At 58.3% G+C, this 20,574-nt stretch overlaps 1 protein-coding gene across 1 annotated transcript; it reads right to left on the bottom strand.

The window, feature by feature from the left end:
- Positions 1–66: 66 nt before the first annotated feature.
- FAM131C (family with sequence similarity 131 member C) lies at positions 67–19,910 on the bottom strand. The gene is made up of 7 exons (XM_027110723.1): positions 19,625–19,910; positions 6,090–6,205; positions 5,173–5,208; positions 4,814–4,907; positions 2,137–2,319; positions 1,759–1,869; positions 67–932 (listed from the first exon to the last, which is right to left on the bottom strand). The coding sequence occupies exons 1-7, from the start codon at positions 19,644–19,646 to the stop codon at positions 664–666; spliced, it is 831 nt and encodes a 276-aa protein (XP_026966524.1). The 5' UTR covers positions 19,647–19,910; the 3' UTR covers positions 67–663.
- Positions 19,911–20,574: the final 664 nt, after the last annotated feature.

Raw genomic sequence — 20,574 nt, 5'->3', positions numbered from 1 at the left:
GCTCCCCCCGCCAGGGCCTGAGGACATGCCGTCCCCAGCAGAGACCAGGCCAAGTTCCTCCAGGGTGAATCCACCACTTTAATGTCTTCAGAGAACCTTCAGGGAGATGGGAGGAGAGAGCAAGGATGGGGGAGCAGGGCACCAGGGAGCAGATCCAGAGAGTGACGGACAGACAGACACTCCAGAGACAGAATCCTCGTGAAGAGCACTAAGGAGCAGATGTTAGGTACCCCAAGAGGCCGCCCCGCCTCTGGTGGGGGGCAGGAGCACAGAGGGGAGGGGCGAGGAACCGAGCCCGGGGGTCGAGGCGGGTCTCCCAGGCCCCTCCGCGGTTGTCTGCCTGGGAACCTGGCTGTGGGCCCCTCTGGGCGGCCTGCCTGCTGTCTGCTGAGAGTCCTTGAGCTCGCTGATGGCAGAAACTGCAGGGGAAGGTGCCCGCCTGAGCCGAGTAAAGAGGGAGAAGGGGATTACGGCTCCCACTGCGGGGGGCAGGTCCACAGAGGCACGGAATGGTTCCCAAGGAATGCTGGCCCCCATCCCTGCCGCACCCACCCAGTGCCTGCCCTGAGGGGTCAAGAGATGCCCAGCCAGACCCTGGTGTCCTGATACACCTGGGCTGCCCACCAGGCAAGGTCACGGCGTGAGCAGGCTCCGGCCCCCGCCTCAGTTATAGAACACCTCGTCCTCCTCCGAGAGGGAGCCACTGTCCACCGACGGGAGGGAGCCCTGCAGGCTGGCCCCACCCTCGGGCCCCGGGGCCCCCAGGAGCTGCTGCCAGCGCTGCTGTTCGGGGCTGGGGGGCTGCGGGCCAGAGGCTATGGTGGGGGGCTCGTCAGATGAGGGCCATCCATCGGGGGAGGAGAAGGCCAGAAGACTGTCATCCTGCGAGGGGACACTCAGAAGACTGTCTTGAAGGTAGATGCTCTCCAGGTCTGGAAAAGCAGCAGGGGTGTGGGGGTGAGGAAAGGAGTTCAGAAGACCCGGCTCCGCACCCTCTCCGGGAGTGTGAGGCAGGGAGAGGGGCAGAAGACCTGCCTCCAAATCTGGCTTTGTCACTGCCAAGCTGTGTGACCTTGGTCACGTCACTGAACCTCTCTGAGCCCCAGTTTCTCCCTGGGGGGGGTGACAGGGTGGTGGTGGCAGTGGCAGTGAGCAGAATAGTTAAGAGCAGGCTCTGGAGCCAGAGCCCTCAAATCCCTCTGCGCTCTGAGAAGTGGGACAGCCAGCGCTCTTCCCAGGCCTCCACTCCCTTCCCTGCCCTCACTGTCGCAGATGAGATAGTGGATGCAGGCGCCACCTAGGACCCAGGCTCCCTGAAGCCCTTGGTAGTAACCTGGGGTCCTAGAAAGGTGGCTGACTGCGCTTGGTGTTAAGGCTCAGATCCTGGCTCTGATGCCTGTAGCTGTGTAATCTGAGGTGAGTGTCTTGATGCCTCCATTTCCCTCATTTGTAAAATGGAGATAACAGCACCTACTTCCTAGAGCTGTCATAAGAATAAAGTGAAATAACACATGTAAAGCACTTAGCACAGTGAGCACTTAATTCATGTTATCTATCTGTCTATCATCTGTCCTTTTCTCCTTTATGCTCGTGGCACTCCTTGGGCAACGGGCAGGGCAAGGATCACCAGCCCCATTTTTCAGATGAAGAAAAACTAAGGCTGAGGGACAGAGGGGCTTGTCTGAGGTCACAGGGCAGAGCGGGCATGCGGCCCCAGCTCTGCCACACCCAGCCCGCCCTGGCGCCCGCGGGCTGTACCCTGTAGCTGGATGACGTCCTGGGGGCTGTTCTCTGGGGGCAGCTCCTCGTCGTCCAGCGAGGACCAGGCACTCAGTGTGGCCTCCGTGATGGCAAACTGCTCGGCAACCCCTGTAGGGGACGGACCCGGCTCAGCAGGGGCACGGGCAGAGGGTGTGGGGGGCCTCCAGTGCCAGGTCAGGCTGGCACCAGACACTGCCTCTTGGGGCTGCCCATCCATGCCTGGGCACGCTGATCAGCATGTGCCCACCAATGCCCCGTCCACCCCATGGCATTATTCTTGCCTGCCCAGACGATGCCCAGGGGGTGACCCTGGGTCCCCTAAGGACTACAGCCCCGGCCAGTCCCCGTCCCCAAGCTCCCCCTCCGCCCTCTGACCTGCAGCAAAGCGGGCCTCGCGCAGCTCATCTGGGAGGCAGCAGTAATGCTCGTCCTCGGCTGTGGACAACTCCCAGCCTGAGCGCTGGGCACTCCAGCCCTTCCACTCGATGAGGTGGGCCACGCGGCCACGTGCCATGGCCGTGGGCTTTGTGATGTGGTCCTTGATGCTCTGCACCACTCCTGGGGCAATTGAGGGCAGCTGAGTGATGGCTCTGACCCAAGGCCCAGCTCAGGGCCCCACCCCCAATACCCCAGGCCCTCCAGTACCTCAGGGCAATCCAATGGCCTGTACCGCACATCCATTCAGCGCCCCGTCCTCTCCCAGTGCCCTGCGTCCGCAAAACCCACACCCACAGAGCTTGCACCTGTCCAGTTCCTCCCGCCAGGACAATGCCTCGTGCCCGCTGCCCGCCTGCCCCACGCCCTCCCACAGCCTGAGGCCCTCTCACGGAGATGCTCCCCACACATCTGCAGGCCCCATGCCCCCCCGCCGTGTCCTGCTTCCAATCAATGCTCCTGCCCACCTGGTGCTTCTTCTCCAGAACTGTCGCACCCTTCATTCCCTCTGTGACCAAGTTTAGACCCTTCTGCTCAAGGAGATTCACTCAAGGATCCGTTCAAGACCCACCCAGCCCTCCCTGTATCCATTAGTTAACAAGTTCCAAGAGAGAGCAGCCCCTGTGCCTAGGACCCTGCCCGCTCAGCTGAGGGTGAGACCTGTAGCAGGCAGGGAAGGCTTCCTGGAAGAGGTAGACTGGAGTCCAGCTTGGAAGGCAGCTTGAGTTGGATAAACAGAGGCAAGACTGGAGGCTATTCCAGAGATGAGAAGAGGATGAAGGCATAGAAGAGTCTGGCATGGTTCCAGGACCACTGGGGACAAGACATGGGGCAACACGAGGAGCAGGGAGGCAGGAGAGGCTGGGAAGCCCAACAGGGGCCAGACCGGGGGCTCAGTGAGCCAGACTGAGGGCGCCACTGTTCTTCTTAGAGCAATGGGGAGCCACAGCAGGGTAATGAGCAAGAGAGTGACAAGCCAGACCTGTCGTTTAGGAAGAACATTAGGGGCCATTTAGAAGAGGATTAGGGGCCAAGGGTGGAGACAGGGGGACATTAGGGGCCATTGAAGGGATCCAGCAAGAGACAGGACAGGGCTGGGCAGATAGGGAGGAGGGCCTGGAGGGGTTCTTGTGAGTAGACCGGTCGGATGTGGAAGATGATAGATAGAAGGTTGTCAAGAATGATTCGGCATCTCCTTTAACCCAGGCTGAGAACTCAGATCTGGGAGTCACTGGTCCCAGAAGCCATAACGTGAGAAGCAGCAATATTTAAGAAAGAAAGGCATCCATGAAGGAAACTGAGACATAAAGCTCTGGGGAAACGGGAAAGATGGAGGTGGAAAGAAGGGGGAGACCCCCCCACACAGGTTGGGGAGTGCTGGCAACCAGAGAAGGTTTCTGGAGGCAGTGGTTCAGTGGCCCCCTGAGGCGCAGGTGAGGTGGAGGGAAGGGGTTTCAGGTGGAGGGAACGACAGGGGCGAATGTGTGGGGGCAGCAAGGGCCCTCTGGGGAGCTGTGAGGGATGTAAAGAATGGGAGCCTGAGGATCAAGGAGCAAAGCTGCGAGCAGAGGCTGGCTGGCCGAGAAGAGCCGGCGCTGTGGTCAACGCGGGGCAGATGCCGTGCTGGTCCGGCGTGCCCGCCCCCTGCCGCTGCAGGTGCTGCTGCCGGCTCATACCTGTGCCCTTCTTGGGAGCCTTGCCCTTAGCTGATGGGAGCTGCCTCACCTAGAGATGCTCGGAAGGTGGCAGCCAGTGATGGACCGATGGAGGAGTAATATGAAACCAGCTACCTTGGGACTTCCCTGGTGGCGCAGTGGTTAAGAATCCGCCTGCCAATGCAGGGGACATGGGTTCGAGCCCTGGTCCGGGAAGATCCCACATGCCGCGGAGCAACTAAGCCCGTGAGCCACAACTACTGAGCCCGCGTGCCACAACTACTGAAGCCCACGCGCCTAGAGCCCGCGCTCCACAAAGAAGAGTGGCCCCCACTCACGCAACTAGAGAAAGCCCGTGCACAGCAGCGAAGACCCAACACAGCCAAAACAAACAAACAAACAAATACATTTATAAAAACAAAACCCAGCCACCTCGCCCCAAAGTGCCATGAATTCTGCGGTGCAAGTCATGCTCCCGTGCTCCCCATGGGATCAGGCTGAGAAAGACAAGACTTCCGCAGCTACACCTCTGCTGAGCTCCCTCCCCTGCCCTGTCCTGCTGCCCTTGCTCCCTACAGGCTTCCTCCGAGAATAACCTCTCAGGAAATCACTAGCACAATTCCCCTCTCGGGCTCTGCTTCTAGGGAATCTGACCCAAGTTGGCACGAGGGCAGGTTTCATGTGCTGCAGAGAAGCAGGGAGACCACAGCTGGCAGACACCTGGAAAATTGGGGCCATCCCCTCAGAACTTGTGGAGAACCCAACAATTTAACCCATGGTGGGGTGGGGGGGCAGGAGCCCTAAGTCCTGCAGAGCTCAGCACAGAACCTGGCATTTAGAAAATGCTGAATCCAGCAGGGCCGCAGTCCTTCCAGCTGCAATTCAGCTTTGACCTTCCCACCGCCAGTGCCTGGGGGTTGCTATGCGAACCTCCAGGACAGGAGAGGGCAGCTGGAGCTTACCCACGAGGGACGAGGTGGCCAGGGCTGCCACGTTGTAGTTGCTGGAGCAGGATCTGGAGTCGGACAGGTAGCCGTTGGTGGTCTGGAAGCACCTCTGGAGAAACAGGGGTGGGGGGTGAGCAGGGTGGGGCAGACCTGCAAGATGATTTCCCCCCACCCCTCCCATCCCCATTACGCACCCTCCCCATGTCCTCTGGCCATCTTGCCACTCCCCCACAGGACCATCCCCAGCCCTGTTTCCATCAGGCCCCCCTCCCCCAGTGCTGGCAGCCCTGTGTGCCCAGGCTGGGCCCAGCAGAGGGAGGGGCAATGGTGTCAGCTGGGGCTGGCTAGACTGGGGGATGGGCAAGTGCACTGACCTGCCAAGGATCCCAACAGAAATCCATCTGTTTGTCCTAAAACAAGAGGAGAAAGAGGAACAGGCAGGGTCTGGCCCACTGCGCCAGCAGATGGCGCGAATCCTGGAGCCTTGGCTGGTGGTGTGGGTCAGCCTTCTGGTCGCCCCTGAGGTCGGGGTCTGCCTATTCATGGGTCATGCCCTGGTGTCCCCTGGCATGCAGAGAGAGGAGCGGGGGGTGCAATGATGGCTCTGCCAGGAGACGCAGTGGGTTAGGGGATAGATCAGACCTGGGCTGGCCTTTGACTCTGCCACTTCCACCTGGGTGTCCTTGGACTAGTGACTTAACATCTCAGAACATCAGCTTCGTCCTCTGTAAAATGGTAACAATGCCATTTATCTCACAGGTTGTGCTGAAGCGTAAATGACATAACGTAGGCAAAGTGCCTAGCACGACGCTTAGCATGTGGTATGTGCTAAAAAAAAAAAAAAAAAAGGGTAATTATATCAACTGGTAGGTTCAAGCCACAACCTCTGGGGCAAAGATGGAAATTATGCACGGGATTTGCGGCCCTAGCAAGATCATCCTGATCTACCTGGACTGAGAATTCCATTCCTTCACTCTCCAGCTGGAGTGCAGGCTGCTAAGGAGTCCGTGGGCTGGTAACAGAACATCTAATCTGCAAGGCTGAGTTAACTTGGGTGGGAAGCCCTTCAGCGTGGGACTCTCTTTTCTAAATAGGTCTGGTCCAGTCCCTGATGCCCAGCCCAATTCAGACCTTCATCCAGCTGCATACCAACCCTGAGGGGTAGCGGCCAAGTTCGGCAGGGACAGAGGAGGCTGAGATGGTTTCTGCTCCCTGTGGGGAGCCGTAGGGCACAGCCCAGGAACCAGGGCATACGTGGGGGTGAAGGTGGGGACGAAGCGTGACCAGTTACCTTGCCAATGACATGGTCTGGAGCCACGATGGGTGGGCGGCTGGAGGGCGAGTCTGGGCTCAGGGGGGCCGTGCCCTGGGGCATGGGGCAGTCCTTGTGGGTACTTGTTAGCAAATCTGGAAAAAAGAAAGACAAGGAACTTAGAAAAGCCCAGAGCTCTCTTGCTCACGAAGCTTGTTCAAGCCAGTCCTGAGAGATGGGCGTTACTATATTATTACATCATTTCGTAGAAAACAGACTCAAGCTCACAGCAGGTGAGGAGGAGTCCAGCCAGATCCCCTCAGTGGGGGTTACTTGCCCACCTGCTTGTTACTCCATTTGCACTAACTCTAGTACCCACACTCCAGCAATTTTTCGACCTCACGGAGACCTCCAATCCACTTATTCTACCTTCCACTAACTCCTCATGTCCTCACTTCCCTCCCAGCTAAGACTTACTGGCGCATCCTACAAGCTCTCCTTTGCAGACACCCTTAACTCTCTTAACCCTGTTTAGTCTAACCCTCTGCCTGCTTCGTGCCTGGACCCTTGGAGCTGCACGTCGCTGGGGAAAGTCACGGGCGTCATGTTAAACCGGCGCCTGCCGGCCTCACACAGCCCGCTACCCAAGGATCCTTCTAGGTTTCTGATTCCTGCTAGTTTGCGTCCTGCGAGGTTGACTACCTCATCCTCTTTCCTTCTTGAACTCCCAACACTGACACCCCTGCTGCTCCCCGGACCTTGCTGCTGGCTTCTCTCCAGCCCTCAATGCAACCCAGGAACCTTCAGAAGGCATCACCCCACTCTCTCCACCTCAAACCATTGCCCTGCCCGCATGCCACATCGTCTGCTTTCCCTCTTGTGACAAAGGAAAAACTGTCCCCGCTCGGTCCAAGACCAGTCCCTCCCCCGCCACCACCGGGGTCTGGGCTCTGTCTCTGCCCTCCCTCCAGGGCGGGCTTCTGTGCTTTCTCCTGTTGCCTGTGTCCCCTCCCCACCAAGTCAGCCCATCAGCGTGGCACGGGCTGCAATGCCTCGCAGCCCAGGGACTCTTGCCAGCATCCTCTCTCCTCTCTTCTGCCTCATGGAGTCCCCTCACCTCTGGGCCAGCCCCCAGCCCCCTCTCTTCCCCCCTTTAAAGACCTACTCCCAGCCCCTGCTTCCCTCTACTCCGTGCTCACTCCTCTGTCCCCTTCGTGGCCAGACTTGTATCCGACCTCTACTTCCCATCTTTTCCCATTTTCTCCTCCGCCTGTCCCAACCAGCCTTTCATGAGACAGCCCTTGGCAAGTGGCCAGAATCCTGCACGCAGGGGGGGGGGGCGGGGGCAAGTTCAGCGGCCCCATCTTCGGTGGCCACCCAGGAGGCACAACAGTGTCGCCCATCCCTCCTTCCCTCTCCAGCCACACCCTTCTCCCGGCTTCCCTCCCACGTCCATGGCACTCTTCTTCATCCTCCCTCACTGCTCATCCCCTGAGCCCGCCCCACTGCTCCATCCCGCGCCCCTTGCCTCCCTTCTCTCTCTCCCAAGAGATCTCACCCATATGTGGCTGACACCCACATTTACACCTCCAGCCCCGACTCTTTGCTTGAGCTCTTGAATGAGCGTCCAGCTCCCTACGTGGGTGCCCAACAGGCATGTCAAGCAAACCCCGGGCAAAATGGAACTTGCAAACCTGAGTCCATCTTCCTTTACTTCCCCAATTCTAGAAAATGATGCAATGGTCCGCCCAGCTGTACCGACAAAAAATCCAGGAGCTTTCTGGGTGTCCTGCTTTCCCCACCTCTCCCCAACAACCCCATCCAATCACCCAGCAAGTCCCACTGGCTCTCTCTCAGAGCTCCATTCCAGATTTATCCTTCTCCATACCCACCACTGTTCCCCTGGTGGGACCCATCACCTTCTCTCACCAACAGTCACCTGCTTCCCCTCCTGGCCCTGCCATCCACTCTCTACCCAGCAGCACAGGGACATCGCATTCCAGGTCAGACTGTCTTCACCTGCCCTGGCTTCCTTGCATCGCACTTTAGGAGAAGAGCCAGCCTCTCACCTCGGCCTTCAGGGCCGTACACGTCAGCTCGCCCACTCCTGACCTCAGTCCTCTGCCCGCCCCCTCGCTCACTGTTTCGGCCACTCTGGCCTCCTTGCTGCTCCTCCAATGGCCAAGCTTGTTCTTTGGCCTTGCTGTCCCCTCCCCTGTGCCTGGAACACTCTCTCCCCAGATCTTCCTGAACCTCATCATCCAGGACTCAGCTCAAGAGAGCCCTTCCCTGGCCACGCTGTTCAATGTGGCCCTCCCTGTCCCCATGCCGGCCACCAGTCATCACCCTCTGATATTTTTGTTTATTTAAGAGTCCGACCGCTCTCCCCACAACGAAAGTGAGCACCTTGAGCACGGAGACCATGGCAACCCTGCTCAGCGCTCTGCGTCTTAGAGCCCCGCCTGCACTTAGTAGGTGCTCTGTAAACATCTGTGGGGATGATGTCCACCTTTATTACAGCATTTAGCACAGGATGTCTGGTAAAATTATTTATGTGTGTGGTGGGGGCGGGGCAGGCATCGGCCTGCCCCTGATGCATCCCCAGGGCCCACCACACTGTAAGTTCACAGTCCTTGCTGAGGGAATGAACACCTTGACCTGAGCAACTGGAACTGCTGGACTGAATCGTTGGGCCAAATTGGACTCCTCCACCCCCCCACCCCCCCAGGATGACAGAGAACACCATGATCATTCATTTGATTCATGCATTTAGTTACTCTTCCATTCACTGAAAAGTATTAGCTGAGCACCTACTATGCGCCTGGGGACACAATGGTGAAGAAGACAGAGGTGGTTTCTGCCCTCATGGAGCTGACGTTCTAGTGAGGGAGAGAGACTATTAACCGAAAACTCACAAATGAGTCAGACCCATTAGGAAACAATAATAGCTATGAAGGAAAAAATGACAGCGTAAGTGGGAGAGGCTAGAGAGGGCTTCTCAGAGCTGAGGCCTGAGCATCAGGAAAAGCCCTGTTATGTCCAGATCTGGGGGATGATCGTTCATTCATTCATTCATGCATTCATTCATCCATCCATCCATCCATCCATTCCTTCACCCGCTGAGCACCCATCTACTGGACGTCTACACTGTGCAAGCACCTGGGTACAAGGTAGGATTAACTCCATCCCTGCCCTCGGGGAGCTCCCAGTTTGATGCAGGAACACCTCCCCCGCAGAGCCCCTCATTCAAACACAAGGCTGAGCCAGGGGAACAGCAGTACCAGAGGACCGCTCTGCTTTCTACATTCTCCTTTCTCAGTGTGATGGCAGAGCCCCCACCTTGACCTAGAGAGGAAGGAATCTGTGGCTCAACCTGACAGGTGAGGAAACTGAGGCACAGATGGAGAAGCCACTAGCCCCAGGCACACAGTCAGTCGCCGGCAGTCAGGACCTGAGTCCTGTGGGTCTGACGCCGAGGTTCACTCTCTTCGAAAGCACAAAAAGAGTTTTGATGAGCTCGGGGTGGTGGTTGGGGGCTGCGCAGGAGAGCTGATGGCAGGGAGTTGGCCAGGAGGTAGGCGGTCCAGGAGAGCTGGGGATGGTGGTGCGGGAAGACGGTGGGGACGGCGCGGGTGGGCGGGGCTTGCACGAAGCCGTGGGGTCTGGAAGGAGTCTGCCAGGAGCAGAAGCGTCTGGGCTGCCACAGGGAGGGGGGCCCTCTGCGGGACACCGGTCCCAGCCTGCAGCCTATCTAGCCCTGGGCACTGGCTCCCACCACCCCTTTCTGGCTTGGGCCAGCGCGGGCAGAGGCGGAGGAGCTGACAGCATGGAAGCCGACGGGGCTTCCTGGAAGAAGCTGAGGCCAGGGAGGGTCTGAGGCTGGAGATGAGAGACGTCAGGCAACCCCAGAGACGGGGCTGGGGGCGCCACTGGTGGATGGAGGAGAGTGGGCTGAACTGGAGACTCGGGGTAATAGGGAGGGAAGAACTGGGTGGCAGGGGATGGTGTGGCTGCTGCACCCAATCCCCCAGATCCCGGTGGATCTGTTTCTCCCGATTTTGTGCACCCACAGTCCCCTCCCCACATACTTTGCTTCCAACAGGCAGCACCTGAGGCTCTTTCTAGGCGGGCTGCCCGTGGGCAACTGGGCTGAAATTGAGAAGTGATGCTGCTCCCACCGGAGCGGCCCTTAGCCCATGACTGGAGGGGCAGGACCCCAGGTCCTCTGTTTCGGGTAGGAAAACACTGAGCTTCACTTTCATCCCAGAGTTCCCTGTGGGATTAGGCGGAAACCACCCCCCGCAGGACGACAGACACCCTTTCCTGGCTGCATCTCCTCTGCCTCACTCTCTCCACTCCTGTACTGGTTTCCTCTCTAAGATTTCCTTCACATTCCAGCTGTACCCACTCACACTCCAGCTGTACCCCCATCCCCGTTTCAGGGTCTGCTCCTGAGAAACTGCTCCTAAGACAGCTGGGTGAGGCTCTGGTGCCAGACTGCCCGGTTCAAATCCTGGGTCTGCCCTTTATTACCGTGGGACCTTGAACAAGTGACTTTGCCTCTCCAAGCCTCTATTTCCACATCTGTAAAATGGGCAGCTGAGGGGGACTGCTCCTGTTCCTCAGGAATTGTCTACCAGGATCCAAACTGAGAACCAAGACGCTTTGAGGGCCCCGCTTTTGAAGAAAGTCGCTGTCAGGGGGTGGAGGCGGGATGCGGGTAGCAGACGCTCTCTTCAAAGTGGCTGAAACCGGCTCTGCTACCCCAGCCATCAACCCCCTTCTGACTCTGACTACCTATTTCTCCCCACGGGGGCTCCCAGAGACTCACCTGCAGAAATCTGGGAGGCCTGCAAAGGGGAACATTGTGTTGTCAAGGGTCAAGGAGACACTGAGGAAGGGGCAAGGTTTGAGTCTTGCTCCGCCCAAGGCTCCATTTTTGCTCCATTCTTGAGCAGTCCCCTAAGAGGGCTGCTTGCAGGCAAGAGGACCCCAGCCCCAAGCGGCTGCAGGGTGGATCACTTTAGGGGGAAAAGGGAATTTGGCAGGGAATGCAAGAGGTCAAATCAGGTCAGATCTCCCACGACATGGGCTCTATAGTGGGGAGCCCCTCCCGCCGCCACCATGGCTCCCCAGAGAATTCACACGTGCTAACCCGAGAGACCCTGGCCCCCCTCCCACCTCATGTCCCTCCTCTCCTCCTCTCTCACTCCAACACACTCCTGCCTCAGGGCCTTTGCACTGCCCGTTTGTTCCTTTTCTCCATCTGGGACTCTCCTGCCACCTACAGGTTCACTCCCTCCCTCCGTTCATGTCTCTGCTCAAATGTTACAACCTCAGCGAGGCCTCCCCCAACCATCTTATTTAATATGACACCCGACTCTTTCTATCCCTTCACCCTGTTTTACACCCATCACTCCACAATGTGTGTGTCTGTTTCCTTGTTCATGGTTTCTCACTGGAACATGAGCTCTGTGAGGACTGGGACCTGGTGTTATTTGCTATGTTAGTCCCAGCACCTGCCTAGGGCCTGGCACATAGTAGGTGCTCATTAAACATTTGTTGTAAGAATGAAGGAATGAATATTTGCTTGCCTACAACACAGAGGCTTCATCGCTGAGCCAGTGGTAGCCAAGGGAGACCACTAGAGCTCCAGATAAACACAAATGTCTAGGCCATTTTTTCTCAAGTTCCTCATGCCAGACCCCACCATGTCAGAGAAGAAAGGGACCCAGAGAGGAGAGGGAGGCCTGCAGAGTAAAGAGCAGCCAGCCATGGCCGACGGGGAGAAGGAGAGGGTCAGACGGGATGCGAGATGCAAGTTGTCATCCAAACTGGGTGGACTGGACTTATTGTCCAAAAGAGGCTAGAGAGTTCTGGAATCTGCCTGAAGGCTGTTACGGGTGGGCAGGTCAGGGAGGTTCAAGTGAGACTGTCTGGAGAGGGGACTGGAGAAAAGGAAAGTGGAGCCAGGTTAAGCCCCCACCCGCTGAATCCACAGCTCAGTGACCCGGGCGCTAAGAGCAGCGAGGGCAGCGTGGGATCATGGGGGCTAAGCCATGCACCCCACAGTGTCCAATACATCTTGCTCTTTATGCCCAGTCCTGGCTGTGTGACCCTGACAGAGTCCTGCCCCGCTCCGGGCATCAGAGTTTCCATGTGTGCAAAGGTCCCTCAAAGGTGGTGTTCAAACCAGGGGCGCATCCTTTAGTGGGTCAAGCAAGCAATTTACTAGGTCATATTTTAAAAGAATGAAGTAGAATTGAGTAGAATAGAAAACATCAGAACCCACTGCAGAGACAGGCTTAGTCTTATTTCACGAAGCCTCTGTTTAAATTGCACAGACACACATGTGTGCACCTGTGTGTGTACTGGATTACGATGCGAAATAATTTATTCTTATGGGTCCAGTCAAAAAAGTTTGAAAGTCGCACTCTTAAGGTGCCAGCATGCACAAGCTGGGGCCTCCAAGGTGGAGACAGGGTGATGCTGGCTACAGACCACCCCTGGGAACTCTGAAGGGTGAGGGAATATCTCCAGGCCCCTGTCCATCGCCCAAAGCTGTTCTAAAACTCTGCAACCACAGGCCAGGGAGCAAGGGGAGCTGGCAGGTGATGTCCAAGGCCTGGAGGGACGTGACTTGAACAAAGTTATCTGTCGACGTGGTGGCGGACGTGGGCTCCTGGCTCCCAGCCCCCTCCCCAGCTTTCCTGCCCCCCACCTCAGCGGGGGTGCAGGCGCCTCTGCCAAAGCTGCCTTCTCCCCTGAGGACTTTGGCCCCGTGATGTCACAGGCTGGTTGCTATGGAGACGTCAGGTAATGAACCAGCCCAGGGTGAAATCACAGGCTGCTTTTCGCCCAGCTGGGACCGGCAGCCACGTCACCACCGGCAACTGGAAAAACACAGCTTTCATGTGGGGTGGGGGCTGGGGGATAGCCTGAGGAGACCCCTAGCCTCTGGTCCTGTGGGCACCTTCCTCTCCCAAGGGAGCTGTGGGGATACCCCCCCTTTCCCAGTCCACACCCTACTCCCCCAAACTCAAGGTCTGAGGCTCCTTCTGACTGCCCCCCTCCCCCACCTGCCCTGGCCACAGAAGTGACGGGCCTCTGGTTGCCACGGCAGCCTGGACGGGGCCACCCTGATCCTTCAAAGAGAGGGGTGTCATCTAGATGTCCCCTCCATCCCTCTGCCTTCAACCGGAGCTTCCCTGCGAACCAAGGATGCTTCCTGCCTTCCCATGCCACCTCCTCAACCTGCTGGAGTCCAGCCACCCGAGCAGATCCTCCTGATGTTTCACCTAAACCCCCCTGGCTGCAAACGCTCCCACACTGGTTTTCTCTGCTCGTTCCTTGGGTGCGTCTGCAACACTACCACCCAGATTCTTCTCACTTCCTTCCCAGTCGTCCAGCCCCTTGAGCTGTTCCTTGGTGCCTATGTCCCAGCCCACTTGTCATCGTGGCTGCCACCTCCCCCAAAGTGTCTCCCAGGGCTCCACACCCCGGGAGGACATAGTGGTTCCAGGCTTAACCTTGCTCCTTCTCAGCAGCCCAGAGAGGGCAGACCTCCTCTTGAAAGCACACAGTAAACTGAGCAGCAGTCGAAGCCCCTTGTGATGACCCTCCCTGGACAGTCACGGGCCTCCCCACTAAGCTTCTTGGGACCCCTGCGGCCAAGGGCACGATGCGGTCCTCCAGCCATCCGCGCCCTAGGTGTGTGCCGCGCAGCTGTAACATGCCAGGTTCCTGCCTTGCACCGAAGACAGCACAGGGGGCAAGGCCTTCCTTGCACAGTCCCTGCCCTGGGTTTAAATCCTGGCTTTTCACTGTCAGCTCCAGGGCTGTGGGCCTGTGACGCGGCCCCTGGGAGCCTCAGGTTCTCATCTGTGAAATGAGAATACTGGCGGGTGGCCGTGAGGATGAAGCACTCCATAAACGACAGCGGCTCTGTCCCCCCTCTCCTCCCAGACCTCACATCCTCTTTCTGGACCCTGGGACAGATCTCAGGCACCACTCCTCTGGTCCTTCCCCAGGGCTGGAGCTTGCCCTGGGGGACTCTGCAGACGGAGGCCACCAAGGGTGAGTCCTTGTGAGTCACTGCCATGGCCGCAGTCCGTCCCTCTGAACTTGGCAGTGGCCTGGCCTTTAGGAGACAAAGTGTCCCCCGCCCCCCAGGACACTGATTTACAGGTCACCAGCTCCATGTCCACGGCAGTAGCTCCATAAGTGAGTCGATACAACTCAGAGCTGCCCAAAGGGGTCCCTTTCCATGTTCTCTTCAGGACTTTCCACACATCCTAGCTCCTTTTTACTCCCTCTGCCATCCTGTGGCCCAACTTCTTTGAACACCCTGATCTAGCCTCACCTCCTCCAGGCAGCCTGCCTAGATTGTCTTCAGATGTATTAGGCTATTACCTTACCAGCAGCCCTAATGGGCAAAGTCTGGCATACAGTGATTTGCTTGCACTGTTTATTGAACACCTACTATGTGTCAGGTACTATCCTAGGCCTTTCGATCCATTATCTCTGATTCAATCTTAATAACAACCCAGCAAAGTAGGTACTGTTATGCCCATTTTACATATGGGGAAACTGAGGCTCAGAGAGGTTAAATCACCTCTGCAAGGTCACCTACTAGTAAGTGGCAGAAATGAGGTTCAAACCTAGGCCAGTCTGAAACGCCAAAGCTTGTGCTCCAACCACCGACCAGCGCTGATCTCCTGAGAGGGTCCTCAGGCTGTTTTTCCACCTGTGTGTCCGGCCTCCCCCACTAGACAACTCCAAGGGCAAGGTTGTGTCTCCCTCCTCAGACTGTGAGCTTCTAAATGGCAAGGCCGGTGGGGGCGGGGGATGAATTGGGAGATTGGGATTGACATATATACACTATTGATACTATGTATAAAATAGATAACTAATGAGAACATACTGTATAGACAGGGAACTCTACTCAATGCTCTGTGGTGACCTAAATGGGAAGGAAATCCAAAAAAGAGGGGAGGGCTTCCCTGGTGGTGCAGTGGTTGAGAGTCGGCCTGGCGATGCAGGGGACACGGGTTCGTGCCCCGGTCCGGGAAGATCCCACATGCCGCGGAGCGGCTGGGCCCGTGAGCCATGGCCGCTGAGCCTGTGCATCTGGAGCCTGTGCATCTGGAGCCTGTGCTCCGCAACGGGTGAAGCCACAACAGTGAGAGGCCACAACAGTGAGAGGCCCGCGTACCGCAAAAAAAGAAAACAAAAACAAAAAAGAGGGGATATATGTATACGTATACCTGATTCACTTTGCTGTACAGCAAAAACTAACACAACAGTGTAAAGCAACTATACTCCAATAAAAATTTTTTTAAAAAGGGGGGGCAAGGCCCCATCTACCCCTTCCTCAGTCTCTCCACCGTGCCCAGGGGGACTCTGCTCACGGGCTCTGCTAGGGCCAAGGTGAGACGGGCCTTGGGGGCTGGGAATGGAGGGGTCACAGTCAGTGGGCCTGAGTACTGGGGGTGGTTCTGGTCGGCTCCTTTAGAGCTTGTGCCTCCTCCCAGACATAATCAGATGCCTGGCATTCCAGAAGGAACTCCTCGGTCTCCAGTTTCTGCTCTCACCACCCGCCAGTGCCCGGTGCACTAGATCCAGGCGGGAGGTGCGGGGGGTGGGGGTGGGGGTGGGGCAAGAGGCTGATGGGTTGGCCTGGAGGAGTGGGCTGGGGCGGAAAGGGACAGGCAGAGAGGCTCTGGAGCCAGGGGCATGGGATGGGCACTGAGAGACCCGGAGCTGGACAGAGGTGGGTAGACAGATTGCTCTGTACAGATTGTCACCATCGGTGGTAGCAAAGCCCAAACCGAATGCTAACACTGGAGTTATTCCAGAGGGCTGAATTTCTTGAGCGTTGGCCACACGCTCAGTACCTCCCTCCATGTGGGGACATGAGAAAGCAAAGGGCAGGTGTTCCGTGCTCAGGCTCTGGGATCACACAGTCCTGGATTCAAATCCTGCCTCTCTGTGTTCTGGCTGTGTGACCTCAGGTAAGACCCTTCCCATCTCTGAGCCCTACATCCCCCCTCCAGGGCTGAATGAGGACTAACGAGGTCAGGCAGCACAGGATAAGCACCCAACAAATGGTGGCTTAAAAATAGATAATGAACACAAAATAGCCTCCAGAAACAGCGTTTGTTGCCTTAATCTGGTCCTAATCACTTTCCCCCATGTTCTCAGCACCTCAAATGCTTGTTTCTTTTCCCATGAGGCAGGACGGTGCTCGAAGCCTCTGTAGCTTGCCCTTTCCCAGCCAAGAGAGGGTCTGGATTAGCTGTCTACACAGAAGGGTAATAATAAAAATTAAAGTGACAGCTAACACAGTATTTACCACATGCCAGGTACTGGTCTGAGTGCTTTACGTGAATTAAGTCATTTAATCCCCTCCCAGTAACTCGAAGATGTCAATACCAGTATTATTCCCATTTTACAGACGAGAACACTGAGATACATATACAAGGTTAAGTAACTTGCTGAGGTCACAAAGCTAGTGGATAGCGGAGCAGGGGTGCGAATCCAGGCTAGCCGGCTCCAGAGTCCGCACTCTTTTTTAAAAAAAATTAATTAATTTACTTTTGGCTGCGTTGGGTCTTTGTTGCTGCATGCGGGCTTTCTCTAGTTGCGGCGAGTGGGGGCTACTCTTCGTTGTGGTGCATGGGCTCTAGGCGTGCAGGATTCAGTACTTGTGGTGCATGGGCTTAGTTGCTCCATCACATGTGGGATCTTCCCGGACCAGGGCTCTACCCGTGTCCCCTGCATTGGCAGGCGGATTCTTAACCACTGTGCCACCAGGGAAGTCCCAGAGTCTGCACTCTTAGCCTCCCAGGCCTGGCTCGCAGAAGCTAACTGCTGCCCAGTGCTGGGATGGGGTGGCTCTCCCAGGTGTGGCTTGCACCTGGGGTTTGGCTGGGGTGGCCCCCGTTGCACGTGGGCTCTGGACTTGGTATGGGCGTCAGCAGGAGGTCAGCAATTCCTGGCCTGGCTGCAGGTTGAGCCCTTGACACAGGGAAGTGCTTCAAGTAACAGGGCTGTTGTTAGCAACTGGTGCAGGTGTGGAGACTCAGAGGCTCGTGGGGGCTCCAGCTGGCAGCTGGAGAGGAGTAGGACAGCCCGGCCCTGGGTCCGAGGGCTGGCTGTGTGGTGCAGAGGACAAGGGCCCAGGCTCCAGAGTCAGCGTGACTGGGTTCAAGTCCTGCTTCTGCTCTTTCTTTCCTTCCTTCTCCCTTTCTCTCTCCCTTCGTTCTTTCAAAATATTTATTTATTTATTTTTGGCTGCATCGGGTCTTAGTTGCGGCATGCGGGATCTTTCACTGTGGCACGCGGGCTTCTCTCTAGTTGTGGCGCAAGGGCTTAGTTGCCCCGCAGCATGTGGGATCTTACTTCCCTGACCAGGGATCGAACCCGTGTCCCCTGCATTGGAAGGCGGATTCTTAACCACTGGACCACCAGGGAAGCCCTGCTCTTTCTTAGCTATGCAGCCTCGGGCTCTGCTCAGTTTCCCTGCTTGTAAAAATGGGGACTGTGATAGTATAAGACCCCAAGTTAGCTAGTTGCGCCTTGAATGTTCCCACCAGTACTCGGTAAGCCGTAAGCACTCTGGGAGCGTTAGTGATGACTAGAGGGGTGGGTGGCCTCCACTTAGTGGTTTGGTCACCCAGAACCCGGAGTACTGGGACGATGGCTGTCCTCTGCTGAAGTGGTCTCACACCTTCTTTATGGGCATCCAACTCGCCTGCGTGCATGTTGAGACTGGAAGTAGGCCGACCCCTCAGGACGGGGACAAGGTCAGAATACACAACGGGGAGCCCAAGCCACTGAAGGAAGGGTGGAGAAGACCCATCTCAGGCCAGTGTGACCTCAGACAGGCAGGGCAGAGGGTTCCAGCACCAGGTATGGGGTAGCAGCCAGAGGACCTGGGTCCCAGCCCCAATCCTGGCACCACCTGGCAGCCTGACCTTGGTCTGCAGGTCACAGGCAAGTCCACCTGGGGCTGGGCCTCCAGCACCTGGCACAGGATGGCCAAGTGATGGGGGAGGGACACAGTCAACAAGGAAACACCAGATCCCCAACACCTGGAGCCTGCCCAGAGCCTTCGAGGTTTCTGCAGACACACTGAGAGCCTGTGGGTTCTGAAGAACACGAAATACTCTTCACTCTTAATACCACCTTCCCCTCTGGCCAGGCTGCAGGCGTCACAGCACATGCTGTGCTGGGCTCACCGCCTCTGGGTGCCCAGCATGTACACAGTGCCTGGCACACAGTAGGTGTCATGCTAACATCAGCTTAATGAATAAATAAGTGAATGAACCTCACACAGCCTAAGCCCCACCCAGGATCCCAGCCCTGACGCCCTCCTGAGACATCCTAAGCCACTTCCCTGAATGTCCCACATGGACTTGTGGGCAGAGCCCCACAGAGGCCAGAGGATGGGGGGAGGGGACAAGGTCCCCTCCAGAACCTGCCCAGCCCCTCCCCAAGGCCTGGGCATCCCTCCGCACCTGAGGAAGCTACTGGGGGTGATGGGTGGGGTGGCAGCCCCCCAAGGCCATGGTTGGAGTCAGTGGATTGGGCTTCAGCCTGCAGAGCTGGAGCCAAGGCCTCAGTCACCCCCTCACCTCACCCCCCCCAACTGGTTCCACTGTGGGGTGAAGTTACCAGGGTGGGAGAATGACCCAGCCGGCCTCTTCTACAATGCTGCTCAGCAGCCTGTCGGGAAACTGATGGTGGGGAGGGTTCCAAAGACCCATCTGCCCATCCCCCCTGCTCTGTGTAGAAGTCCCTGCCACCCCCAAACCTCCCCCCACCCAGGGCAGCTCTCTCAGGCTCCCTGGGGACCACGTTGGGGCGAGCCATGGAGCTCAGGCACAGAAGGAGAGCGGGATAGTGCCCAGTCAAAGGCCCAGGGGTTACTGGGAACATCAGCTGTCTCTGTCCCTTCCTGTCCCCTGACCGAGGATGGGGGTGGGGCTGAGGAGTTAGGGATGAGGGTGGGGGAAGGGGAACCTCCTTTATAACCTGTTCATCTCCATTAACCCCTTGCTGCCAATGGGGTTCAAGGTCTCTGAAGACAGGGGCATGGGGTAAGGGGACAGAGTGGGGACACTGAACTACTAAGGCCTTGTCTCGGGGGGTGTGGGAAGGAGGGTCTGCTTGCTCTCCTGGTGCCCCGCAGTGACCCCAGAGAAGCCAGGAGCAAGCAGAAGCCTCCGTGCCTTCCGAGGCACACGGCAGGGGGTGTGTGGCTGCCTGCTGGAAAGGAAGCGACCCTGCTTCTGCCGCCTGGTGCGGTGTGGGTCTAAGCGGGGCTGGGGATGCGGTGACCTCCCCACGCTCTCTCTCCGCGCTGCTACCCCCCCCACAACGCCCTGTCCCCCTCGGGCACCGTGTCCCCTGGGGCTCGGCGGGGGTGGGGTGCGGCCGGCCGGGAAGGGCGGGTCGTCCCCACTACCCCCACCGAGGTTCTTTGGAGCGGCCGAGGGGACGTGCGCGCGTCCCCGGCGCGGGGCCCCGGGCGCCCGATCTCCTTCCCTTACGGTCCGCGGCCCCCTCACCTCGCGACACGCAGGAGCCCATCACGGGGCCGCGGGGCCGGGCCGCTGCGCCTTGGGTGCGCCGGGCCGCCGGGCGCTCATGTCTCCTCGGGCTCGGGGCTCACGCGCGGCGCTGGCGCAGCGGAAGCGCGGACGAGCGGAGAAGGGGCCGCGGCTCCGCTCGCCTCAGCCACCGCTCCCGCCGGGTCGTCCCCGCCAACGCCGCCGCCGCCGCCGCCGCAGCGCCCGGCTCGCCTCGCGCCGCCGCCTCGCGAGCCGCGCCCGCCCCTGCCAGACGCGGGCAGCACGGCGGGCGGGGCGGCCCCGCGGAGCGCTCGCCCGGAGCCCCGAGCCCCGAGCGCGGAGCCCGCGAGGCCGCTCCGCCCCCAGCGCGCCCGCCGCCTGCAGACCTGTTGCAGCAGCCCGGCCGGGGGGTGACGGCGGGGTAAGCAAGAGCCCGGCGGGGGGCGGGGGGAGGGGAAGGGGAGCCAGAGGGGGAACTTCTGGCCCTCCCGCCTCCCGCGCCACTAGGCGACAGGGGCTGAAGGTCAGGGAAGAGGGCGGTGGGGGCGGGGAGTTTCCGGCATTTGGGGCACAACCTGGCCGAGCGCAGTAACAACAATTCCATTGTACCCATTTTGCAGGGGAAGAAACAGGCTCACGGAGGTCGGATGCCTCGCCTGAGGTCCCTTAGCTGTGAGGGACATCGACTTTTGACCATCAGCTTCTCAGTGGGGTGACGGCGGCCCAGGCTGGGGATACAGAGGGTGGGGATGGTGTACCAGTGGCCTCACTGACGGATGAGAGTTAAACTTCACTCCACGGGGTCAGGCGGGTGAGAGGCCTGGGCTGCCTCAGCCCTGCACCTGCCGTCCCATGGGGCCACAGTGGCCCATCTGATCACTCACACTCACTCTCTCACGTACCTACTCACGAACACACACGTGTGTACGCACTTGCACGTGCACATC

The sequence above is a fragment of the Aethalodelphis obliquidens genome, unplaced genomic scaffold (assembly GCF_003676395.1).
Source record: "Aethalodelphis obliquidens isolate GAN/ISIS:26980383/991018 unplaced genomic scaffold, ASM367639v1 scaffold9, whole genome shotgun sequence".
In the NCBI taxonomy this organism is placed as follows: Eukaryota; Metazoa; Chordata; class Mammalia; order Artiodactyla; family Delphinidae; genus Aethalodelphis; species Aethalodelphis obliquidens.
The sequence above is the reverse complement of the archived record's forward strand: the minus strand, read 5'-3'. Positions and strand labels throughout refer to the sequence as shown.